Source organism: Aethalodelphis obliquidens, unplaced genomic scaffold, assembly GCF_003676395.1.
Source record: "Aethalodelphis obliquidens isolate GAN/ISIS:26980383/991018 unplaced genomic scaffold, ASM367639v1 scaffold13, whole genome shotgun sequence".
Taxonomy (NCBI): domain Eukaryota; kingdom Metazoa; phylum Chordata; class Mammalia; order Artiodactyla; family Delphinidae; genus Aethalodelphis; species Aethalodelphis obliquidens.
In genome coordinates this window covers 22,243,123-22,265,671 of record NW_020837957.1, presented here as the reverse complement: position 1 = coordinate 22,265,671, position 22,549 = coordinate 22,243,123, and the positions used below count along the sequence as shown (strand labels likewise).

The 22,549-nt window shown below is 36.7% G+C and overlaps 1 protein-coding gene across 1 annotated transcript in view; it reads left to right on the top strand.

Moving 5' to 3' along the window:
• COL24A1 (collagen type XXIV alpha 1 chain) overlaps window positions 1-22,549 on the top strand; it is a 396,587-nt gene that overhangs the window by 215,506 nt on the left and 158,532 nt on the right. The window contains exons 25-26 of the mRNA XM_027114231.1: window positions 15,939-15,992; window positions 19,410-19,463. Of these exons, the coding sequence (XP_026970032.1) occupies window positions 15,939-15,992; window positions 19,410-19,463 (108 nt within the window). The remainder of the gene's footprint in view (window positions 1-15,938; window positions 15,993-19,409; window positions 19,464-22,549) is intronic.

Below are 22,549 nucleotides of genomic sequence, written 5' to 3'. Positions count from 1 at the left end.
AGGTCCCTTTTGTTTTGTTTTGTTTTGTTTTGTTTTTATTTTCATTACTCCAGGAGGTGGATCCAAAAAGATATTGCTGGGATTTATGTCAAAGAATGTTCTGCTTATGTTTTCCTCTAAGAGTTTTATAGGATCTGGCCTTACATTTACATCTTTAATCCATTTTGAGTTTATTTTTGTGTATAGTGTTAGAGAATGTTCTAATTTCATTCTTTTCCATGTAGCTGTCCAGCTTTTCCAACACCACTTATTGAAGAGACAGTCTTTCCTCCATTACATATTCTTCTTTTTTTTTTTTTTTTTTTTGCAGTACGCGGGCCTCTCACTGTTGTGGCCTCTCCTGTTGCGGAGCACAGGCTCCAGACGCACAGGCTCAGCGGCCATGGCTCACAGGGCCCAGCCGCTCCACAGCATGTGGGATCTTCCCGGACCGGGGCACGAACCCGCGTCCCCTGCATCGGCAGGTGGACTCTCAACCACTGCGCCACCAGGGAAGCCCTCCATTACATATTCTTGCCTCCTTTGTTGTAGATTAATTGAGTATAGGTGCATGGTTTTATTTCTGGGCTTTCTATACTGTTCCATTGACCTGTATTTCTGTTTTTGTACCAGTACCATACATTTTGATGACTGTATCTTTCTAGTATAGTCTGAATTCAGGGAGCGAGATTCCTCCAGCACTGTTTTTCTTTCGCAGGATTGCTTTGGCTATTCACAGATCTTTTGTGTTTCTATACAAATTAACTATTTTTTGTTCTAGTTCTGTGAAGAATGCCATTGATAACTTAATACGGATTGCATTGAATCTGTAGATTGCCTTGGGTAGAACAGTCATTTTGACAATATTGTGATTCCAATCCAAGAACATGATATATCTTTCCATCTGTTTGTGTCATCTTCAATTTCTTTTATCAGCATCTTAATAGTTTTCAGATTACATGTCTTTTGCCTCCTTAGGTAGGTTTATTCCTAAGTATTTTGTTCTTTTTGATGCGATGGTAAATGGGATTGTTTACTTAATTTATATTTCTGATCTTTTGTTACTGTACAGAAATACAACAGATTTCTGTGTATTAATTTTGCATCCTGCAACTTTACGCAATTCATTGATGAGCTCTAGTAGTTTTCTGGTAGCGTCTTTAGGATTTTCTATATATAGAATCATGTCATTTGCAAACAGTGGCTGTTTTACTTCTTTTCCATTTTGGATTCCTTTTATTTATTTTTCTTCTCTAATTACCATGGCTAGGACTTCCACAATGCTGTTGAATAAAAGTGGTGAGAATGGACATCCTTATCTTGTTCCTGATCTTAGAGGAAATGCTTTCAGCTTTTCACCATTGAGTATGATGTTAGCTGTGGGTTTGTTATATATGGCCTTTATTATGTTGAGGTAGGTTCCCTCTATGCCCACTTTCTGGAGGGTTTTATCATAAATGTGTGTTGAATTTTGTCAAAAAGTTTCCTGCATCTATTGAAATTATCATATGGTTTTTAATCTTTAGTTTGTTAATGTGGTTTATCACACTGATTGATTTGTGGATATTGAAAAATCCTTGCATCCCTGGGATAAATCTCACTTGATCATGGTGTGTGATCCTTTTAATGTAGGATTCAGTTTGCTAGTATTTTGTTGAAGATTTTTTGTGTGTATGTTTATCAGTAATGGTCTGTAATTTTCTTTTCTTTTGGTATCTTTGGCTTTGGTATTAGGGTGACGGTGGCCTCACAGAATGAGTTTGGGAGGTTCCTTCCTCTGCAATTTTGGAATATTTTCTGAAGGATAGGTGTTTAATCTTCACTAAGTGTTTGATAGATTTCACCTGTGAAGCCATCTGGTCCTGGACTTCTGTTTGTTGGAAGTTTTTTAATCACAGTTTCCATTTCAGTGCCTGTAATTGGTCTGTTCATATTTTCTATTTCTTCCTGGTTCAGTCTTGAGAGATTGTACCTTTCTAAGAATTTGTCCATTTCTTCCAGGTTGTCCATTTTATTGGCATAGAGTTGCTTGTAGTAGTCTCTTATGATCCTCTGTATTTCTGTGGTGTCAGTTGTAACTTCTTTTTCATTTCTAATTTTATTGATTTGAGTCCTCTCCCTTTTGTTCTTCATGAGTCTGGCAAAAGGTTTAACCATTTTGTTTATCTTTTCAAAGAGCCAGCTTTTAGTTTCATTGATCTTTTCTATTGTTTTCTTCATCTGTATTTCATTTATTTCTGCTCTGATCTTTATGACTTCTTTCCTTCTAACTTTGGATTTTGTTTGTTCTTCTTTCTCTACTTGCTTTAGGTGTAGGGTTAGGTTGTTTATTTGAGATCTTTCTTTTTTTTTTTTTTTTTTTTGCGGTACACGGGCCTCTCACCGTTGTGGCCTCTCCCGTTGTGGAGCACAGGCTCCGGACGCGCAGGCTCAGTGGCCATGGCTCATGGGCCCAGCCGCTCTGCGGCATGTGGGATCTTCCCGGACCGGGGCACGAACCCATGTCCCCTGCATCGGCAGGCGGACTCTCAACCACTGCGCCACCAGGGAAGCCCTTAAGATCTTTCTTGTTTCCTGAGGTAAGCTTGTATCACTATAAACTTCCCTTTTAGAACTCCTTTTGCTGTGTCCCATAGGTTTTGGATTGTCATGTTTTCATTTTCATTTGTCTCTAGGTATTTTCTGATTTCCTCTTTGATTTCTTCAGTGATCCATTAGTTGTTTAGTAGCATACTGTTTAGCCTCCATGTGATTGTGTTTTTTAGTTTTTTTCTTGTAGTTGATTTCTAATCTCATAGAATTGTGTTCAGAAAAGATGCTTGATATGATTTCAGTTTTCTTAAATTTACCAAGACTTGCTTTGTGGCCCAGCTTGTGATCAGTCCTGGAAAATGTTACATGTGCACTTGAGAATGTGTATTCTGTGGCTTTTGGATGGAAGGTTCTATAAATATCAATTAAGTCCATCTGGTCTAATGTATCATTTAAGGCCTCTGTTTCCTTACTGATTTTCTGTCTGCATGGTCTGTCCATTGATGTAAGTGGGGTGTTGAAGTCCCCCACTATTATTATGTGACTGTCAGTTTCTCCTTTTATGGCTGTTAGCATTTGCCTTATATATTGAAGTGTTCCTATGTTGGGTGCATATATATTTACAATTGTTATATCTTCTTCTTGGATTGATTCCTTGATTATGTAGTGTCCTTTTTTGTCTCTTGTAACAGTATTTTAAAGTCTATTTTGTCTGATATGAGTATTGCTACTCCAGCTTTCTTTTGATTTCCTTTTGCATGGAATACCTATTCCCATCCCCACACATTCAGTCTGTACATGTCCCTAGATCTGAAGTGGGTCTCTTGTAGACAGCATATATACGGGTCTTGTTTTTTATCCATTCAGCCAGTCAATGTCTTTTGGTTAGAGCATTTAATCCATTTACATTGAAGGTAATTATCTATATATATGTTCTTATTGCCATTTCATTATTTGTTTTGGATTTGTTTTTGTAGGTCTTTTTTCTTCCCTTCCTCCTTTGTTCTCTTCTCTTGTTATTTGATGACTATCTGTAGTGTTGTGTTTGGATGCTTTTTCTTTTCTGCTTTTATCTATTTTTGATTTGCCATTACCATGAGGTTTTGATATAGCAGTCTATATATATACAAGTTGTTTTAAGTTGCTGGTCTCTTAATTTCAAATGCATTTTCAGTATCCTGCATCTGTACTGTCCTCTTCTCATGATTGCTGGTTTTGGTATCATATTTGTGTGTGGATGGTTTCCTACCTTTGCTGTACGTTTGCCTTTACTGGAGAGCTTTCCCATTCATAATTTTCTTGTTTCTAGTTGTGGGCTTTTCTTTTCCGCCTAGAGAAGTTCTTTTAGCATTTGTTATAAAGATGGTTTGGTGGTGCTGAATTCTGTTAGCTTTTGCTTGTCTGTAAAGCTTTTGATTTCTCCATTGGATCTGAAGGAGAGCCTTGCTGGGTAGAGTATTCTTGGTTGTAGGTTTTTCCCTTTCATCACTTTAAATGTATCATGCCACTCCCTCTGGCCTGCAGAGTTTCTACTGAAAAATCAGCTGATAACCTTATGGGGATTCCCTTGTATGTTATTTGTTGCTTTTCCATTGCTGCTTTTAGTATTTTCTCTTTGTCTTTAATTTTTGTCAGTTTGAATAAAGTGTACCTCAGCATGTTACTCCTTGGGTTTATCCTGTATGGGACTCTCTGTGATTCTTAGACTTGGTGAATGTTTCCTTTCCCATGTTAGGGAAGTTTTCAGCTATTATTTCTTCAAATATTTTCTCAGGCCCTTTCTCTCTTCTCCTCTGGGATCCTTATAATGCAAATGTTGGTGCTTTTAATGCTGTCCCAGAGGTCCCTTACCAGCAGTCCCCAACCTTTTTGGCACCAGGGGCTGGTTTCATGGAAGACAATTTTTCCATGGATGGGGTGGGGGGTGGGGGGTTGGTTCAGGTGGTAATGCGAGTGATGGTTCACGTGGTAATGTGAGCAATGGGGAGCCACAGATGAAGCTTCACTCACTTGCCTGCCACTCACCTCCTGCTGTGTGGCCTGGTTCCTAACAGGCTGCGGACCAGTACCAGTCCACAGCCTGGGGGTGGGGGACCCCTCCCTTAGACTGTCCTTATTTCTTTTCATTCTTTTTTCTTTGTTCTGTCCTGCAGCAGTGATTTCCACCAATTTGTCTTCCAGCTCACTTATTCGATCTTCTGCCTCAGTTATTCTACTATCAATTCCTTCAAGTGTATTTGTCATTTCAGGTATTGTATTGTTCAATTTTTTGTTGTTGTTCTTTAAATCTTCTAGCTCTTTGGTAAGCATTTCTTGTATCTTCTTGGTCTTTGCCTCCATTCTTTTCCCAAAACCTTGGATCATCTTTAGTATCTTTACTCTGAATTCTTTTTCAGGTAGATTGCCTATCTCCTCTTCACTTAGTTGTTCTTCTGGGGTTTTATCTTGTCCCTTTATCTGGAATGTATTTCTCTATCATCTCATTTTGTCTAACTTTCTGTGTTTGTGGTCTCCATTCCACAGGCTTCAGATTGTGGTTCCTCTTGCTTCTGGTGTCTGCCTCCTGGTGGGTGAGATTGGTCCAGGGAGCTGTGCAGACTTCCTGGTGGGCAGGACTGGTGCCTGCCCACTGGTGTGTAGAGCTGGGTCTTGTCCCTCTGGTGAGCAGGGCCATGTCAAGGGGTGTATTTAGAGGTGGCTATGGGCTCAGGAAGACTTTAAGCGCCTGTCTGCTGATGAGTAAGACTGTGTTCCCACCCTGTTGTTTGTTTGGCCTGAGGCGTTCCAGCACTGGAGCCTCAGCCAACTGGAGTTGGGTGGGGCCAGTTCTTGGTGCCACAATGGCGACCTCCAGGAGAGTTCACACTGATGAATATTCCCTGGGCCCTCTGCCACCAGTGTCTTTGTCCCTACAGTGAGCCACAGCCAGCCCCTCCCTCCCCAGGAGGCTCTCCAAGCCCTGCAGATAGGTCTGGCCCTCCAGGAGTGGAGTCTCTGTTTCCCCTAGTCCTGTGGAGCTCCTGCACTCAAGCCCTGCTGGCTTTCAAGCCAAATGCTCTAAGAGCTCCTTCTCCCATTGGCAGACCCCCAGGCTGGGGATCCTGACATGGGGCCCAGATCTCTGGGTCCTGTGGGAGAAACTCTGTGATATAATTATTTTCCAGTTTGTGAGTCACCCACCCTGCAGGTATGGGATTTTATTTTATCATGAACGTGCCCCCTCCTACCATCTCGTTGTGGCTGCTTCTTTGTCTTTGGATGTAGAATATGGTTTTTGGTAGGTTCCAGTCGTTTATCTCGATGGTTGTTCAGCAGTTTGTTGTGATTTTGGTGTTTTCGTGAAAGGAAGTGAACTCAAGTCCTTCTACTCTGCCATCTTGTCCTTGTCTCCTGGCACTTATATTCTTGCAGCACCCAGCTCTACCCCATTTGCTAAAGCTGCTTATCCTGGGAAAGCTCACATGGGGCCCTGGAGCGAACACACAGACCAAGACCTTTCTTAAAGGATGATGTGGGCGGCTTATCTCTGCTTCCACTACTGCTGCTCTATCTAACTTATTCACTCATTCAAATTTATTCGCTCATTCATTCAACATATATTTATTTTCTTCTATATTCCAGGCAATGTATTAGACATAGGGGATTCAGTATCAGACAGGACATCATCCTGGCTTTACAAAGCATACAAACTGATAAACTTAAAGTCATGTCTTCCTAAATGGTGAAGGATGAGACACAGTGAGCTAAAGTAATTTAATCCAAGTCACACCGTCAAAGGAATATATCCTTAGCTTATGGATTTTGTTTGAAAATAGGAGTGAAATGGTCCATAGATTAGCTATTTGGAAACCGTGATGTATTTACAAATTAACAGAAAGGTTTATTCATTCTCGTCAAGTCATAAAATTACCCCCAAATGAAAAGGTCTGAAGAAACATTGTGGGTGATAAATAAATAAATGGACAATATCCTCCTTTTGACAGTACACTTTCTTTTTCACGTATAGGACAGTTCTTTAAGTTTTCTTTTTTTCATCCTGCTCTCTAAATATTATTGGTCTTGGCCTTTTCCTTTTCTCAGTGTACATCCTTTCTTTGGTGACTCATTTACTCTCTTTACTATTTGCTGATGATTCTCAAATATCTTTTTACTCTAGACCTGCTTATACAATTGTATAGTGTCTCATATTGTCTCATATTTATCATTTCTAAAAAGGAATTCCTCTTTCTTACCCAGATATGTTATACACGAAAGTTTCTTTCCACTTTTCTACATCTTCCTCTTATCTGTCTAGACTGACAGGCATCTGTATCATTCTCTTCTTGGACAGAAGCATGGGAACTTGAGGTAGAGAAATAAATGCTAGTTATGAACACACATTTTCCCATGTTGTGCTTGAAGTGCTTTTCTCATGTCTGGCTGACCTTCTGTTTGTCCTACCCTCCAAGATTGTACTAGATTGAACCATGAAAAATTACCATCCTTAAGGTTAAAAAAATAGTCAAATATCAGCAGTTACATACAGTATAACTAATTTCTACCTTTGTTGTGGTAAGATGACTTATAAAATTCTCTTATTTTTAAACAAAGAGTAAACACAATAGTACTAATGCAAACATCGAAGTTAATATGTTTCTAAGATAAAACAGAACTAAATCCTAGGGAATTAGCTTTATATATTATATTTTCAAGTGAATTTGAGGAGGTTGGGGTCTGAAATTCTTTATCCTATAAATACACTTGTTTCTACATTGAAAAGAAAATTTGAAACAATATAGAGTAGTTTTAAACTACAGTTGAAGGCACAGTGATTTTTTAAAGATAATTCTCAAGTCTAAGAACTTCATGTAAAGTTTTTTAAACATTTTAGCTTCAACTAGGAAATATCCTAATTTTATATCAGTCTTCAATGAATAAGTAGGATGTGGTTACTTTAAAAAATAGAACCTGAGTATTTTAGAGTTTTTACTGACTTTTGGGAAAAAATAGTATTTCTTTTCAATTTTAAGAAGTGATTTATTATACATAAGGCTTTTTGAGTTTCCACTTTAGCTAACAAAATCTTTAAATAGACTATTATATATTCCATTTGGCAAAAAGTGAATGTTTTCATTTATCGTAGAGTTACCTAGCTCTTGACACATAGCATGGCATGTTCTAGCTAAAAGCTTTTTTTTTTTTAATGTGTGTTAGACATGGTATCAGTGTTTTGAAACTTCTTTTAATGAAAATTCTTGATCAAAAAGTATAAATTGCTGATAATTCTTATAAGCTGAGGCTATGGCTTCAATGACTGCTTTGTATTTCCCTTAAATACTCAACAGAAATGGTTTGGGTTTTGTGGGCCATAAAGTCTCTGTCCCAACTACTCAGCTCTGCCTTCATAGGGTGAAAGCAGCCATAGGCAATAGGTAAACAAAAGGTCATGGCTGTGTTCCAGCAAATCTTTATTTCCAAAAAACACGCAGCCAGCCCCTGGGGTCATGGTTTGCTGACTCCTACTTTGATATTCTATAGTGATTTATCCCACAGAAATTTTTGTTATCTGCTTTATATTTTAGTTATTAATTGACTAGTATAGTATCTTATACATGATAAATAATTAAGAACTAATGAAATAAGAATGAAATTTTATGCATTTCATCTTTGGGAAAATGTACATCCTTCTAATACTACTTAGAATATTTCTGCAGAAGTGTCTAACTTGACAACAGAGGTTAAAAAACTGAAGAAAAGTATTGGGAGGAATCAGTCTTAATAAAACATCAAATCAAGCCAAGAATAAAATTGAGTCATTGTGATGGTTTTAAAATATGTCTGCAAATTCTTTGATGTTCCCCCTTCCGAAAGATAGTCTTATTTCACTCTCAGTGTGGAGTGGACTTCATGACTCGCTTCTAATGAATAGGCTATGGCAGAAATAGCTGTGTGTGACTAGGTCATAATAGACATTGCGGCTTCTTCCTTGCTCACTCTCTCTCTTGGATTATTCACCTGGGGTGGGGGGGGGCGGGCGGGAACCTACTGCCATGAAGTCAGGCCATACGGAGGCCTACATAGGGAGAAACTGAGGCCTCCAGCTAACAGCCTTCTTGGAAATGGATTCCCTAGTCTCAGTCAAGACTTCAGATGACTGCAGCTTATGTCATATCTTGACTACAACCTCATGAAAAACTCTGAGCCAGAACTCAGAAAAATTCTGAGATAAGCACTAGTGAATTCTTGACTGACAGAAACTGTGAGATAAGTATTTATTGTTTTAAGCCATGACTTTGGGGTAATCTGTTCTGCAGTAATAGATAACTAATACAATAATATAAAAGATTTCAACATTTGTTTTGAAATGAATAAGAATGAATTGAAAGGAACAGAAATGGAGGCCATCCGTATTTTTCTTCTGATGATCCATAGATCAAAAATATGAATAAATTATGCCCATTTCCACATACCCATAATTTGCATTTGAGCACTTTAAAATTGAACAAATAACTTTCTGCCCTTGACTCTCGTTGGCATATGTGGCACTTAAGGTTTCATGGGTAAAAATTAGAACAAGTCATAGCGCCATAATCTGTCCTTTTAAACAGTGTTTCTTCAATAAGAGAAGGTTATAGGGCACCTTTGCCTAATACATGTCTCTCTGCTGTGAGTTCTGTAACTCACAAAGCATTCCCAGTGCAAGGAATCTGCCTAGAGACAACTGGCTAGGACATAGACCCTTGGGAGCATGTAAAACCTGCCAATATCTTCTCTCTGATACAGATGCGTTGAATTAGTCTGTTTTCTTTTAAAAACAAAACAAAACTCATTTTATGAAATAGAGCAAAAAAAATTAAGTTTTGAATATAATTTCCTTCTATTTAGAAGAGTATTTTTCTATTGTAGATGAGTTTCTTTTATTTGGCAGATAGAACAAAAATTAGATTCTAAATAAAATAATTTTCAAACTATGTCCTCAAGCAATTATTGTGCCTCCTCCTTTTTGCTGTCAAACTTCTTAAAAGAATAAACTACACAGTTGTTTTCCACTTTCTCCTCACTTGTATTCTCTTTGGCAAAATTACATCCAAACACACAAAAGGTACTGAAATTGTTCTTAAAGGTCACTGCCAGCCTTCTAATTGCCAAATCCTATGACTTTGTCTCAACAGTCATCCTTCTCAACCCTTCCACATAACACTGATGTCTTGCTATCTGAAACTTTTCCCTTCTTAAACTTTCCTTGCACATTCCTGATTCTCCTCTCTTCCTTTTGTTTTTCCTTCTATCTCTTGCTTCCAAAGAATTTTCATTAAAATTCTCTCCTGTTTTTCTTCTGTTATTACTGTATGTACTGCATCATTCTTATGATTTCAGGAATTGATTTTTCTGTGGACTCACAAATTAATATTTCAGGATAGACTCTCTGATTGTCCCATGAGCCATAATTGTCAATTAAGAGCCATAATTGTCCCATGGCTTAATTCATCATCTCTCCTCTGACACTGGCTTCTCCCCTGAGCTACTGTTTCTTTGAGTCATGATACCATTGTCATAAGAGTCATTACACTTAAACTAGACTATTACAATAGCTTCTAACTGTTTACACCATTTTGTATCTTTTTCCCATTTCCACACATTGAACACAGTGTTGTTAAATTACTGTCCATTCAGTACAGATACGATTACATTCCTCCTTTACTCAAACCAACAATGATTCTTCAACAAACACAAATTTTTCTTCAAACACCACAAATACAAATACACTTGGCAGTCAAAGCCCTCAATAGTATATCACCATATCTATCCCAGTCTCTTTCCTACACATATCCTGTTTGCCAGACAATCTGGATTTGCTTTATGTTTGACATATGTTTCATCATTTGCTACCTCCCATTTTCTGTTCAGATCATTCCCTCTACGTTGAATACACTTTCACCATTTATCTTGTCAACAGTTGGCCGTACCTCAAATATTGTGTTCTCTGTAAAGCTTTTCCTTATGTTCTCAACCAGACATAATCTCTGCTGCCTTCGCATTATATAGGATTTTATTTTTCTTCTCTTAACTTACAGAAAATATGCTTTTCCTCATCCGACTTACTAGATTATGAATGCCTTATTATATTTCACTCATCTTTGTAACCTCTACCACTCTTAGCACAGAGCTTGTTACATGAACACATAAATATGTGTTTAATTTTATTTTCTTCAGATCATTTTGCACTTATTGAATAAGTTGATTTGCAGTCGAAACCAGAGGTTGGTTCAGTGCACTTTATACCATCTTCATTTATAAAAAGATTTCTGTGAGACTAACTTTTGAATAAGCCAATTGAGATAGATTACAAAGTTTTTCAATTTTATGTCAACACATAGTTTAATTTAATGTATTTTTAGGAGAATATTAACAGCTATAACAAATAAACCTAAAAATTTTTGTAGGCTTAACTTGATAAGAAGTTGTTTTTGCTCATGTTAATAGTCCAGTGTGGGTATTACCAGGTAGCTGTCTCTGACAAGGTGACTGAGATGCCCGGCTTCCTTTTTTCTTATGGCTCCACCATCTCCTAGGGCCTTTAGTACATAGATTAGAAGAAAGTGAAGGAAAATCACCTGTTTTTCAGGCAAACAAGTACCAGATTTCATCAATTCTAAAATACAAGTTGCATCAGTCACATTAGGCTAAGTCTTGCTGCAGAAAGAAATACCCTCAAAATATCAGTGGCTTATGACAACAAGTTTGCTTGTTACTTGCACTCTGTCCGCTGTTGGTTGGCTGTGGCTCTATCCATCTCTTCTGCATTCTGACACCTAGGCTTCAGGAGCAGCTCCTATCTGGGACATGGCTGACCTCAGGGTAGAAGGAAAAAAAGAAACTGGCTTAAAAAAAAAAAAAGTGGCACATATCACTACCACACACACTCACTTTTATTTGGTCAAAGTAAGTTACATAGAGAAGCCAGACGTCAACAAGATGGAGGATTATATTTTTGCCATCGACCCTGCAAGCCACATGGCCAAGGCTGACATCAGAAATGCAGGGATGTGTACTCTTTCGACGGAAAGGAGCAGTGAATATTTTTAACAATAATACAATTTTTTTCACATTTTAGTATTTGTAAAATTAGGATGTTTTTACAATCAGTGGTGAATTAAATTACTTGGAAGAATCTTTTTCTCTTTAGAGATACAAAAGTAATAGTGCATCTTACAATCAACAACATCCTAGGTTTAAGGAAATTTGAGAGGCCTCAACTCTAAATGTGTTCATCTGATTCACCTGTTGATTTCCAGGTGTGTGGATAGTTTTCAGATTAAATAGTAATATAGATTTAAAGAGTAAGTAGATATAAAGCCTGTGTAGTTCAGATTCTTTACTACTGGTCTAAACCTGTTTTAGAGTGCTTATTTTCAGTTCTGTAGTAGGAATAGCTATAAAAACATTAGAAAAAAATGAGTGAGAGAATTTTCAAAGAGGAGAAAACAGAGAAATAATTAATGTACTAGAGTAGAGAGCTTAGAAATATGCCATGGATAAAATGTTATAAAAATGGCACCACAGATTTTTTTGGATTTGACACCGAAAGCAAAGACAATAAAAGCAAAAATAAACAAGTGGAACTACATCAAACTCGAAAGCTTCTGCAGAGCAAAGGAAATCATTAACAAAATGAAGAGGCAACCTGGTGAATGGAAGAATATGTTTGCAAATCATATATCTGATAAGGAGCTAATATCCAAAATATATAAAGAACTCATACAGGGCTTCCCTGGTGGCGCAGTGGTTGAGAATCTGCCTGCTAATGCAGGGGACACGGTTTTGAGCCCGGTCTGGGAGGATCCCACATGCCGCGGAGCAACTAGCCCCGTGAGCCACAACTACTGAGCCTGCGCGTCTGGAGCCTGTGCTCCGCAACAAGAGAGGCCACGATAGTGAGAGGCCCGTGCACCGCGATGAAGAGTAGCCCCCGCTTGCCACAACTAGAGAAAGCCCACGCACAGAAACGAAGACCCAATGCAGCCAAAATAAATAAATTAATTAATAAACTCCTACCCCCAACATCTTCTTTAAAACAAACAAACAAAAAAAAAACGACCAAAAAAAACCTCATTAGAATACAGCAATAATTGACAGAATCTATAGAAAACACACTGGGCTACTTGAAGGGGTAGTATAGCATTATAAAAAAGAAAAAAAAAAGAACTCATACAACTCAATAGCAAAAAACAAGCAATTTGATTTAAAAATGAGCAGAGAGTTTGAATAGGTATTTCTCCAAATGAGATGTACGGATGGCCAACAGGCAAAGGAAAAGATGCTCAACATCACTAATCATCAGGGAAATGCAAATCAAAACCACAATGAGATATCACCTCACACTTGTTAGAATGGCTGTTATAAAAGATAAGAAATAACAAATGTTGGCGAGAATGTGGAGAAAAGGGAACCCTCGTGCACAGTTGGTGAGAATGTAAACTGGTGCAGCCACTGTGGAAAACAATATGGAGGTTCCTCAAAAAATTAAAAATAGAACTACCATATGATTCCACTTCTAGGTATTTATCCGAAGAAAACAAAAGCATGAACTTGAAAATATATATGCACCCCCATGTTCACTGAAGCATTGTTTACAATAACCAAGATATGGAAACAACCTTTTTAAGTTTCCATCGATGGATGAATGGGTAAAGAAGATGTGGTTTATGTGTACAATGGAACACTACTCAACCATAAAAAGGGTACATCTTGCCATTTGTGGCAACATGGATGAGCCTTGAGGACATTATGCTAAGTGAAATAAGTCAAAGACAAATACCATATCATCTCACATATATGTGGAATCTAAAAAAAATATTTTTTAAACCAAGCTCATAGATACAGAGAATAGATTGATGGTTGCCAGAGGCAGGGGCTGAGGGGTGGGCAAAATAGGTGAAGGGGATCAAAAGGTACAAATTTCCAGTTATAAAATAAGTAAGCCACGGGAATGTAATGTACAGCATAGAAGCTATAGTTAATAATACTGTATTGCCTATCTGAAAGTCGCCAAGAGAGTCAATCTTAAATGTTCTCATCACAAGAAAAAAATTCTGTAACTGTGTATGGTGATGAGGGATATTAACTAGACTTACTGTGGTGATCATTTCACAATATATACAAATATTGAATCATTATGCTGTATACCTAAAGCTAATATATTGTTGTATGTCATTTATAGCTCGATAATTTTTTTTAAAAGATTGACACCACAAATTAATGGGAAAAGTAAATTTTAGTATGTATAGTATTTGGAAAACTCGGTCACTATGTGGAAAAAATTTAGTTGGATCTCTATCTCACCCCTGGTGAAAAAGATGGACTCCAGATGGATTAAAGACCTACCTTAAAAAGTTAACACTAGGGCTTCCCTGGTGGCTCGGTGGTTGAGGGTCCGCCTGCCGATGCAGGGGACACAGGTTCGTGCCCCAGTCCGGGAAGATCCCACATGCCGCCGAGTGGCTGAGCCCATGAGCCATGGCCGCTGAGCCTGCGTGTCCGGAGCCTGTGCTCCGCAATGGAAGAGGCCACAACAGTGAGAGGCCCGCGTACCACCAAAAAAAAAAAAAAAAAAAAAAAAAAAAAGTTAACACTAGTAGAAAAGAATGCCCATTACCTAATGACAGAAAGGTAGAGGAAGGCTTCTTAAACAAGATCCAGAAAATACAAATCATAAGGCAAAAAATGGTTGGATGTGGCTACATCAAAATTAAGGATTTCTATCAATGAAGGATGTCAAAATAATCTCACAGGTGAGGAATCACAAGAAGGAACTTATAACATCTAAAACCAGCAAGGAGTTTATACCTTGAATGAATAAGAATTCCTGAAAATTATCACAAAAAAATATAGGCAACCTCAGGAGCAAAATTTGGACAAAAGATATGGCTAGAAATTGCACAAAAATTGCATTCTTTTTGTAGTAGGTCTTTGAAATCTAGTGTGCCTTTTACATTTAAGTACATGTCAATTTGGACTAGCCACATTTCAAGTGTTCAATAGCCACTTACACTCATCTACCTTAGAAAGCTTCTTAACTCATCTGCCTCATCTGTTAAAGGGGAATCATGATAATACTACCAAATATAGTTGGTAGGAAGTATTTAACGTATGTTAATGTATACATAGTCACCAGATAGATAGATAGATAGATATGGATGAGGATATAGATATTGGGTTGGCCGAAAAGTTCATTTGGGTTTTTCTGTAAGATCTTACGTAAGAGCAGGAAAAACACGAACAAACTTTTTGGCCAACCCAATTTTTGTGGATAAAATCATGCCCCATACATTAACTTCAGGTAGCTTCAACACAGCAAACCATTTTTTCATGATTCAGGTACCTTCTATATGCTAATATGTAATATTATATAATCTAAATAGTGTCTTTGCTTGGTAGCTATTGCAAAAGAAAATGTTTCATACATTTTTAAATAAAAGAAAATAACTTCATAATTGAAGACAGTCAGGGAGAAGGATTATGCGCTTGTTGTAAAGCTTGTTCTGCATTACCATTTTTGCTTTCTACACTGCTTGAAGTAGAATCCATAGAGACAAAGGTAGAGGCACCCTGAGCGTTGTTCACTCTGAAACAGTGGTACTGATTGCCTTCTTTCACTTCTTCTGCGAAATTCGTTCTTTACTTCAAGCTATTTTCTCCACCTAGAACTCTCTTCCTCCTTTCTGCGCTTGGCTGGCTGGCCTCTTTTTATTCTTCAGCTTTCAGTTTAAATGTCAGGTCTCAAGTTTACCCTGACCATCTTTCCTAAAATAGGTCTTGTCTTTTATTCTCCACCTCAGCATCACAGTTTCCTTTGTGAACCTGTATCATAATTTATAAATGTTCACTTTCTAATTTAGTTGTTTCTGTTACAAGACTTTTTGCCTCCTCGGGGCAGGGCCTAGATCTCCTTTTGCTTCCTAATGAAATCTCAGCAAGCAACAGAGTGCGTGGCACAAAGTAGGCACCAAATATTTTTGAATGAATTAATGAGTGGGTATGTGCTATTCCCTCATGTGTTGAGGAGCTTTCAAAGAAGGAAGTCACAGAAATGATTTCTTAAGCTAGTGTATCCACACCAAGAATCTACAAAAACAGCAGGAGTTTTTATGACATCCACTGGACTGTAAGTTCTACAAGGATAGGGACTATGTTTGAATTTGAAACTCAGTGCCTCCCAGCAGCCAGCCTGTCACATATTAGACATTCATATATATTTGTTGATTAACTGAATAATTAATTCTGATGTGAAGTCTTAGGCCGGATGCCTATACCAGGAGGAATTTTACTCTAAGATAAAATTTAGGATGAGTTAGAAAGAAACATCATGTTTATAGGTGATTTAAAACCAGGATGCTATAATAGTAATACAATATATGTGTATTTTCTGTTATATTTTTTCCTAAAAGGGACCTGTTGGTTCGCCTGGAGAAGTTGGAATGACTGGAAGCACTGGTGAAAAGGTAATTTCTTTCATTGTTTTGTTCAGTAGTAAGGATTCTAAGCTAAACTCAAAGGAGAGACAGTCATGATATTTTATGAATTAGAAATTAGAAATTACTCATAACTGAATCTCTTAAATATATTGAAATATAGCTGATAGCATGTATGTTTCTAATTTTTAAAAGGCAGAGTACTCTTTTGGCTATAATGATGTGCTCAGAAGAGAAAAGATGAAATTGATGGTCTAGGTTTATGACTAGAAAATATTTAAATCTACTTATGAGAACAAGCTCCTAAAGGAAACAGTTTTGAAAGTGAAGAATAAGTTATCACTTTCCCTGATCCAAGTTTCAGTCACAAACTCTTTATATCCTCTTGGAATTCAGTATGAAGTTTTTCAAAGATCTTTTTGGCTATTGTGATGGAAATTGTAATTTGCTTAAGAATTTCCTAGAAATAATTATCTTGGGAGTGATTTTCCATATTGAATTTCAAATTTAGGAAAGTCTTTTTTTAAAAAAATAAGTAATTCTTTATTTGAAACCAGCAAGGACATTTTCTTGAATTTTTTTTAATAGAATCTTATAATGAACTAGAAGGTAATAAACCAAAAACTTCAAGTCTTTGACTGAAACCTGACTTGCTGACTATAAAGCAGAAGCATGATAGTCTAATGTGTAAGGCTACTGTTTGTGAGTAATTAAGCAGAGCCAGGATTAGAAGTAAATTAGATAATATTCCAGTTATTTCCATCTGAAATTTTTAATTTAAGTCAAACTCAACATATTGGCTTGGCCAAAAGGTTCCTTCAGTTTTTAAGTAAAAAATAAAAGACACATTTTTCATTTTCACCAAGAACTTTATTGAACAACTTATTCACTGTTTTGTTCCACTACCTTCTCCCATTTTTCTGGCAACTTCATAATTCCATCTTCCCAAAACTTCTTATCATTTTTGAGCAAAGAACTGTTCCAGGTGCCTTTTACAGTCTTCCAGGGAAGGTGCAATGTCTGGTGAATACGGCGGATGAATCAGAACTTCCCAGCCAAGTTGTAACAGTTTTTATTTCTTGTCATCAGAGAAACGTGTGGTCTTGCATTATCCTGATGGAAGATAATGAGTTTTCTGTTGACTAATTTCGGATGCTTTTTATCCAGTGCTGCTTTCAGTTGGTCTAACTGGGAGCAGTACTTGTTGGAATTAATCGTTTGGTTTTCTGGAAGGAGCTCATAATAGAGGACTCCCTTCCAATCTCACCATATGTACAGCATCAACTTCTTTGGATGAGACCGGCCTTTGGTGTGGTTGGTGGTGGTTCATCTCACTTGCCCCACCATCTCTTCCATTCCACATTATTATAGTTTCCACTTTTCATCGCCCATCACAATTTGTTTTAAAAACAGAACATTTTTATTATGTTTTACTAGAGAATCACATGCAGAAATATGGTCAAGAAGGTTTTTTTTGCTTAAATTATGTGAAACCCAAACATCAAAGCAATTAGTGTAACCAAGCTGGTGGAAATGATTTTCAACACTTGATTTGGATATTGTGCTATAACGTTGATTGTTCTCAGTTAATGTCTTGATTTGATTGCTATCAACTTCAACTGGTCTACCCAACTGTGCAGCATTGTCCAGCAAGAAACCTCTAGCACAAAACTTCGCAAAACACTTTTGAGACGTTTGATCAGTCACAGCACCTTCTCCATACACTGCACAAATCATGTTTTTGCGTTTCAGTTGCATTTTTACCTTTCTTGAAAGAATAAAGCATAATATGCAGAAAAATGTTGCTTTTTTCTTCCATCTTCAGTATTAAGATGGCTACACAAGAATTCACCAATTTTGATAATATTTTTAAATGCACGCTGATATGACAGCTGTCATAATACAATCTAACAAAATTGTTTCGAATGAAGTTAAAGACAACTAAGTGCTACTAGAGCCATCTTACGGAAAAAAACAAACGTACCTTTTGGCCAACCCAGTATTTAAAATTCATCATTTTTTTCCCACATCCAAACTGGTCTCTTCTCAATTATCTCATTTCTATCAGTATGCCTTATACCTAACTCTATTCTTCCAGTCTTCCAGAATAGATAGAGTGCACCCATCTTTGCATTTCCCTTTTCCTCCATCCTCTATGCCTAATCTTTTAGCAGGTCTTAGAGTTTTTTCTTTACAATTTGTGCTTTCTAATAGTCAATCCAAAGCTACTGCCTCAGACATACTCTTATTAGTTTATCTTAAATTTACCCTCTATCATATTTACGCTACCCTTTCCCTATCTTTTAATCCAGCCTACATACTATAAGCAGAAGACTAATTCTGATGGGTCATGATAAAGCATTTTGAAGAACCTTCATTAGCCTCCCTATTGTTGAAGTCTCTTAACAGCTCTACTTTGCTGTCAAGATACTATGTGATTTTGGCTTAATCAGTTCATCCAACAAATTTTCTAATATTCTCCAGTATAAACCTTTCTTGCTCCCCATCTCATATTTCATACTTGTCCCTATTCTTATTCTTACTGTTTTCTTGGTTTAGAGTATCCTCTCCCCTTCCCTCTATTTATTCAAAGCCAAACTATACTACTCAATTAAAATCCTATCTCCTCTGTAAAGTCTTTCCAGATTATTCTAATCCTTCCTGATTTCTTCCCTTCCTGGGCTTAGAATAAGTACCACACGATTTAAAATTTCATTGTCCTTTAATTGATTCATCTTTGTTAATGTCATGTTTTCAATTACTTGAGGGTAGAGTCTAAGTCAAATATCTGTTATATCTCTCCAACTCTCACTTAGTACATTAAAAGTGATTGATATATACTTGTTGATTTTTTTATTAATATAACAAATATAAAATGACATCAGTTCAAAAAATTTAGATGGTTTTGTACTTCTTTCATTCTGGTTTAGTTACTTCTGTATTAGGTTAAATTTTCTACACTAACATGTTGAAAAGTCTTGGAATTTTAATGTAAATCAGTTTAGACCTTTAATCTGCTGTGGCATATGTGATTATCATGATTATGCTTAATTGTGATGGACAGATTACAGAAATAAAATTTTGTTCAATGGTTATACACTTAATTTTTACAATATGCTTTCATACTTTTACAGTTCTTATATTTTATATGTCTCAAAATTATAAGAATTTCTACTTGCAAAACTAGAATACGATGCATGCTCAATTTTAAATCTTGATTATTCATAATTTCTATTTTCATCATTTTAATAAGACTTGTTAGTATTTTATCCCTTAAAAAGTATCTTAAGAGAATTTTTATTAAAAGTCTAGCAACTTTAGGGTAAAAATGCAAAATTTGTAATTTTAAAAATTACTGAAAATTAGGATGAGTTTCCTGTCTAGGCTTAGCTCATTCATTACTAATTAACATGACTCAATGTTTTTATTTTGTCTTTGTTTTAAAAGGGAGAACGTGGAAATCCAGGGCCATTAGGTCTCCAGGGGGAAAAGGGCGTTATGGTAAGAGCTCAGTGATTTGAAAGATATGTGTCCAAAGAACATAATAAAGTTAAGGCATTCCAAAGGTGGAATTGCCTTGAATGAAGTTTTAAGTAAGTGAAAAATGCTATTTTGTGGTAAATTTCCATTAGAATTTTCTTCTACTCTAAACAGTTTACCATTCAGAATGCTGATTGGCACTGAAAAGCATGCAACTCACATGGCTAGGTCTAATGAGTCTATAGTTTTAAGAGAAGAATTAAACCATCCTAAGTTAGCTTAAGTGGATGAAGAAGAAAATTCAATTAGGATTCTACTTTTTTTTTTTATAGCTTATAGTTTATATGGCATATATCATCATTGCCACTTTTCCATGAGTTTGTGGTCACAATGTAATTATTTGATACGTGGAAGAGCAGAATGCAGAATTCATCTTACATTCTTTTATCTTTAAGATAGTAATAGCTGATAAATTTTATATCTAGATTGCAGTTTTTCATTTATTAAAGTTTCTAAATGTGATAGAAATGAGCAATTATTTTCAATTAAAGAATCTTGCTTTCAGAAAATATATTGTGATGGATCTGGTGTACCTAATGCTATCTACAAATTCATTGTACATAAATTTTTGCTCAGTTTTAACTTCTGTATTATGAGTAGAGCACTGTAAGATTATTTTTTTACCTATCTCCAATTGCTGTTAACTAGGAAGTTTAATATACCCATAAGGCTAATTAATTTCACAAATTATTGACTCCTAAGGCATTCTCTGAATCATTTGAATATGGTTAAACCACAAAGGGCGTGTTCCTTCTGAAATTTGACAGGCTAACATATTTGTACACATTCACATTTCTTTTATTTTTTAACATCTTTATTGGAGTATAATTGCTTTACAATGGTGTGTTAGTTTCTGCTTTATAACAAAGTGAATCAGCTATATGTATACATATATCCCCATATGCCCTCCCTCTTGTGTCTCCCTCCCACATTCCCTATCCCACCCCTCTAGGTGGTCACAAAGCACCGAGCTGATCTCTCTGTGCTATGCGGCTGCTTCCCACTAGCTAGCTATTTTACATTTGGTGGTATATATAAATCTATGCCACTCTCTCACTTCGTCCCAGCTTACCCTTCCAACCCCTCGGTGTCCTCAAGTCCATTCTCTACATCTGCATTTTTATTCCTGTCCTGCCCCTAGGTTCTTCAGAACCTTTTTTTTTTTTTTTTAAGATTCCATATATATGTGTTAGCATATGGTTTGTGATTTTTTTCTTTTTGACTTACTTCACTCTGTATGACAGACTCTAGGTCCATCCACCTCACTGCAAGTAACTCAATTTCATTTCTTTTTATGGCTGAGTGATATTCCATTGTATATATGTGCCACATCTTCTTTATCCATTCATCTGTCGATGGACACTTAGGTTGCTTCCATGTCCTGGCTATTGTAAATAGTGCAGCAATGAACATTGTGACACATGACTCTGAATTATGGTTTTCTCAGGGTATATGCCCAGTAAAGCGATTGCTAGGTCATATGGTAGTTCTATTTGTAGTTTTTTAAGGAACCTCCATACTGTTCTCCATAGTGGCTGTACCAATTTACATCCCCTCCAACAGTGCAAGAGGGTTCCCTTTTCTCCACACCCTCTCCAGCATTTATTGTTTATAGATTTCTTGATGATGGCCATTCTGACCTGTGTGAGGTGATAGCTCATTGTAGTTTTGATTTGCATTTCTCTAATGATCAGTGATGACCATCTTTTCATGTGCTGCTTGGCCATCTGTATGTCTTCTTTGGAGAAATGTCTATTTAGGTCTCCTGCCCATTTGTGGATTGGGTTGTTTGTTTTTTGGATATTTAGCTGCATGAGCTGCCTGTAAATTTTGGAGATTAATCCTTTGTCAGTTGCTTCATTTGCAAATATTTTGTCCCATTCTGAGGGCTGTCTATTCGTCTTGTTTATGGCTTCCTTTGCTATGCAAAAGCTTCTAAGTTTCATTAGGTCCCATTTGTTTATTTTTGTTCTTATTTCCATTTCTCTAGGAGGTGGGTCAGAAAGGATCTTGCTGTGATTTTTGTCATAGAGTGTTCTGCCTATGTTTTCCTCTAACAGTTTTATAGTGTCTGCCCTTACATTTAGGTCTTTAATCCATTTTGACTTTATTTTTATGTATGGTGTTAGGGAATGTTCTAATTTCATTCTTTTCCATGTAGCTGTCCAGTTTCCCAGCACCACTAATTGAAGAGGCTGTCTTTTCTCTATTGTATATTCTTGCCTCCTTTATCAAAAATAAGGTGACCATATGTACGTGGGTTTACCTCTGGGCTTTCTATCCTGTTCCATTGATCTATATTTTCGTTTTTGTGCCAGTACCATACTGTCTTGATTACTGTAGCTTTGTAGTATACTCCAAAGTCCAGGAGCCTGATTCCTCCAGCTCTGTTTTTCTTTCTCCAGATTCCTTTGGCTACTCGGGGCTTTTTGTGTTTCCATACAAATTGTGAAATTTTTTGTTCTGGTTCTGTTAAGAAATGCCATTGGTAGTTTGATAGGGATTGCACTGAATCTGTAGATTGCTTTGGGTAGTATAGTCATTTTCACAATGTTGATTCTTCCAATCCAAGAACATGATATATCTCTCCATCTGTTTGTATCATCTTTAATTTCTTTCATCAGTGTCTTATACTTTTCTGCATGCAGGTCTTTTGTCTCCTTAGGTAGGTTTATTCCTAAGTATTTTATTCTTTTTCTTGCAAGGGTAAATGGGAGTGTTTCCTTATTTTCTCTTTCAGATTTTTCATCATTAGTGTATAGGAATGCTAGAGATTTCTGTGCATTAATTTTGTATCCTGCAACTTTACCAAATGCATTGATTAGCTCTAGTAGTTTTCTGGTAGCATCTTTAGGATTCTCTATGTATAGTATCATGTCATCTGCAAACAGTGCCAGCTCAACTTCTTCTTTTCTGATTTGGATTCCTTTTATTTCTTTTTCTTCTCTGATTGCTGAGGCTAAGACTTCCAAAACTATGTTGAATAACAGTGGTGAGAGTGGACACCCTTGTCTTGTTCCTGATCTTAGAGGAATTGGTTTCAGTTT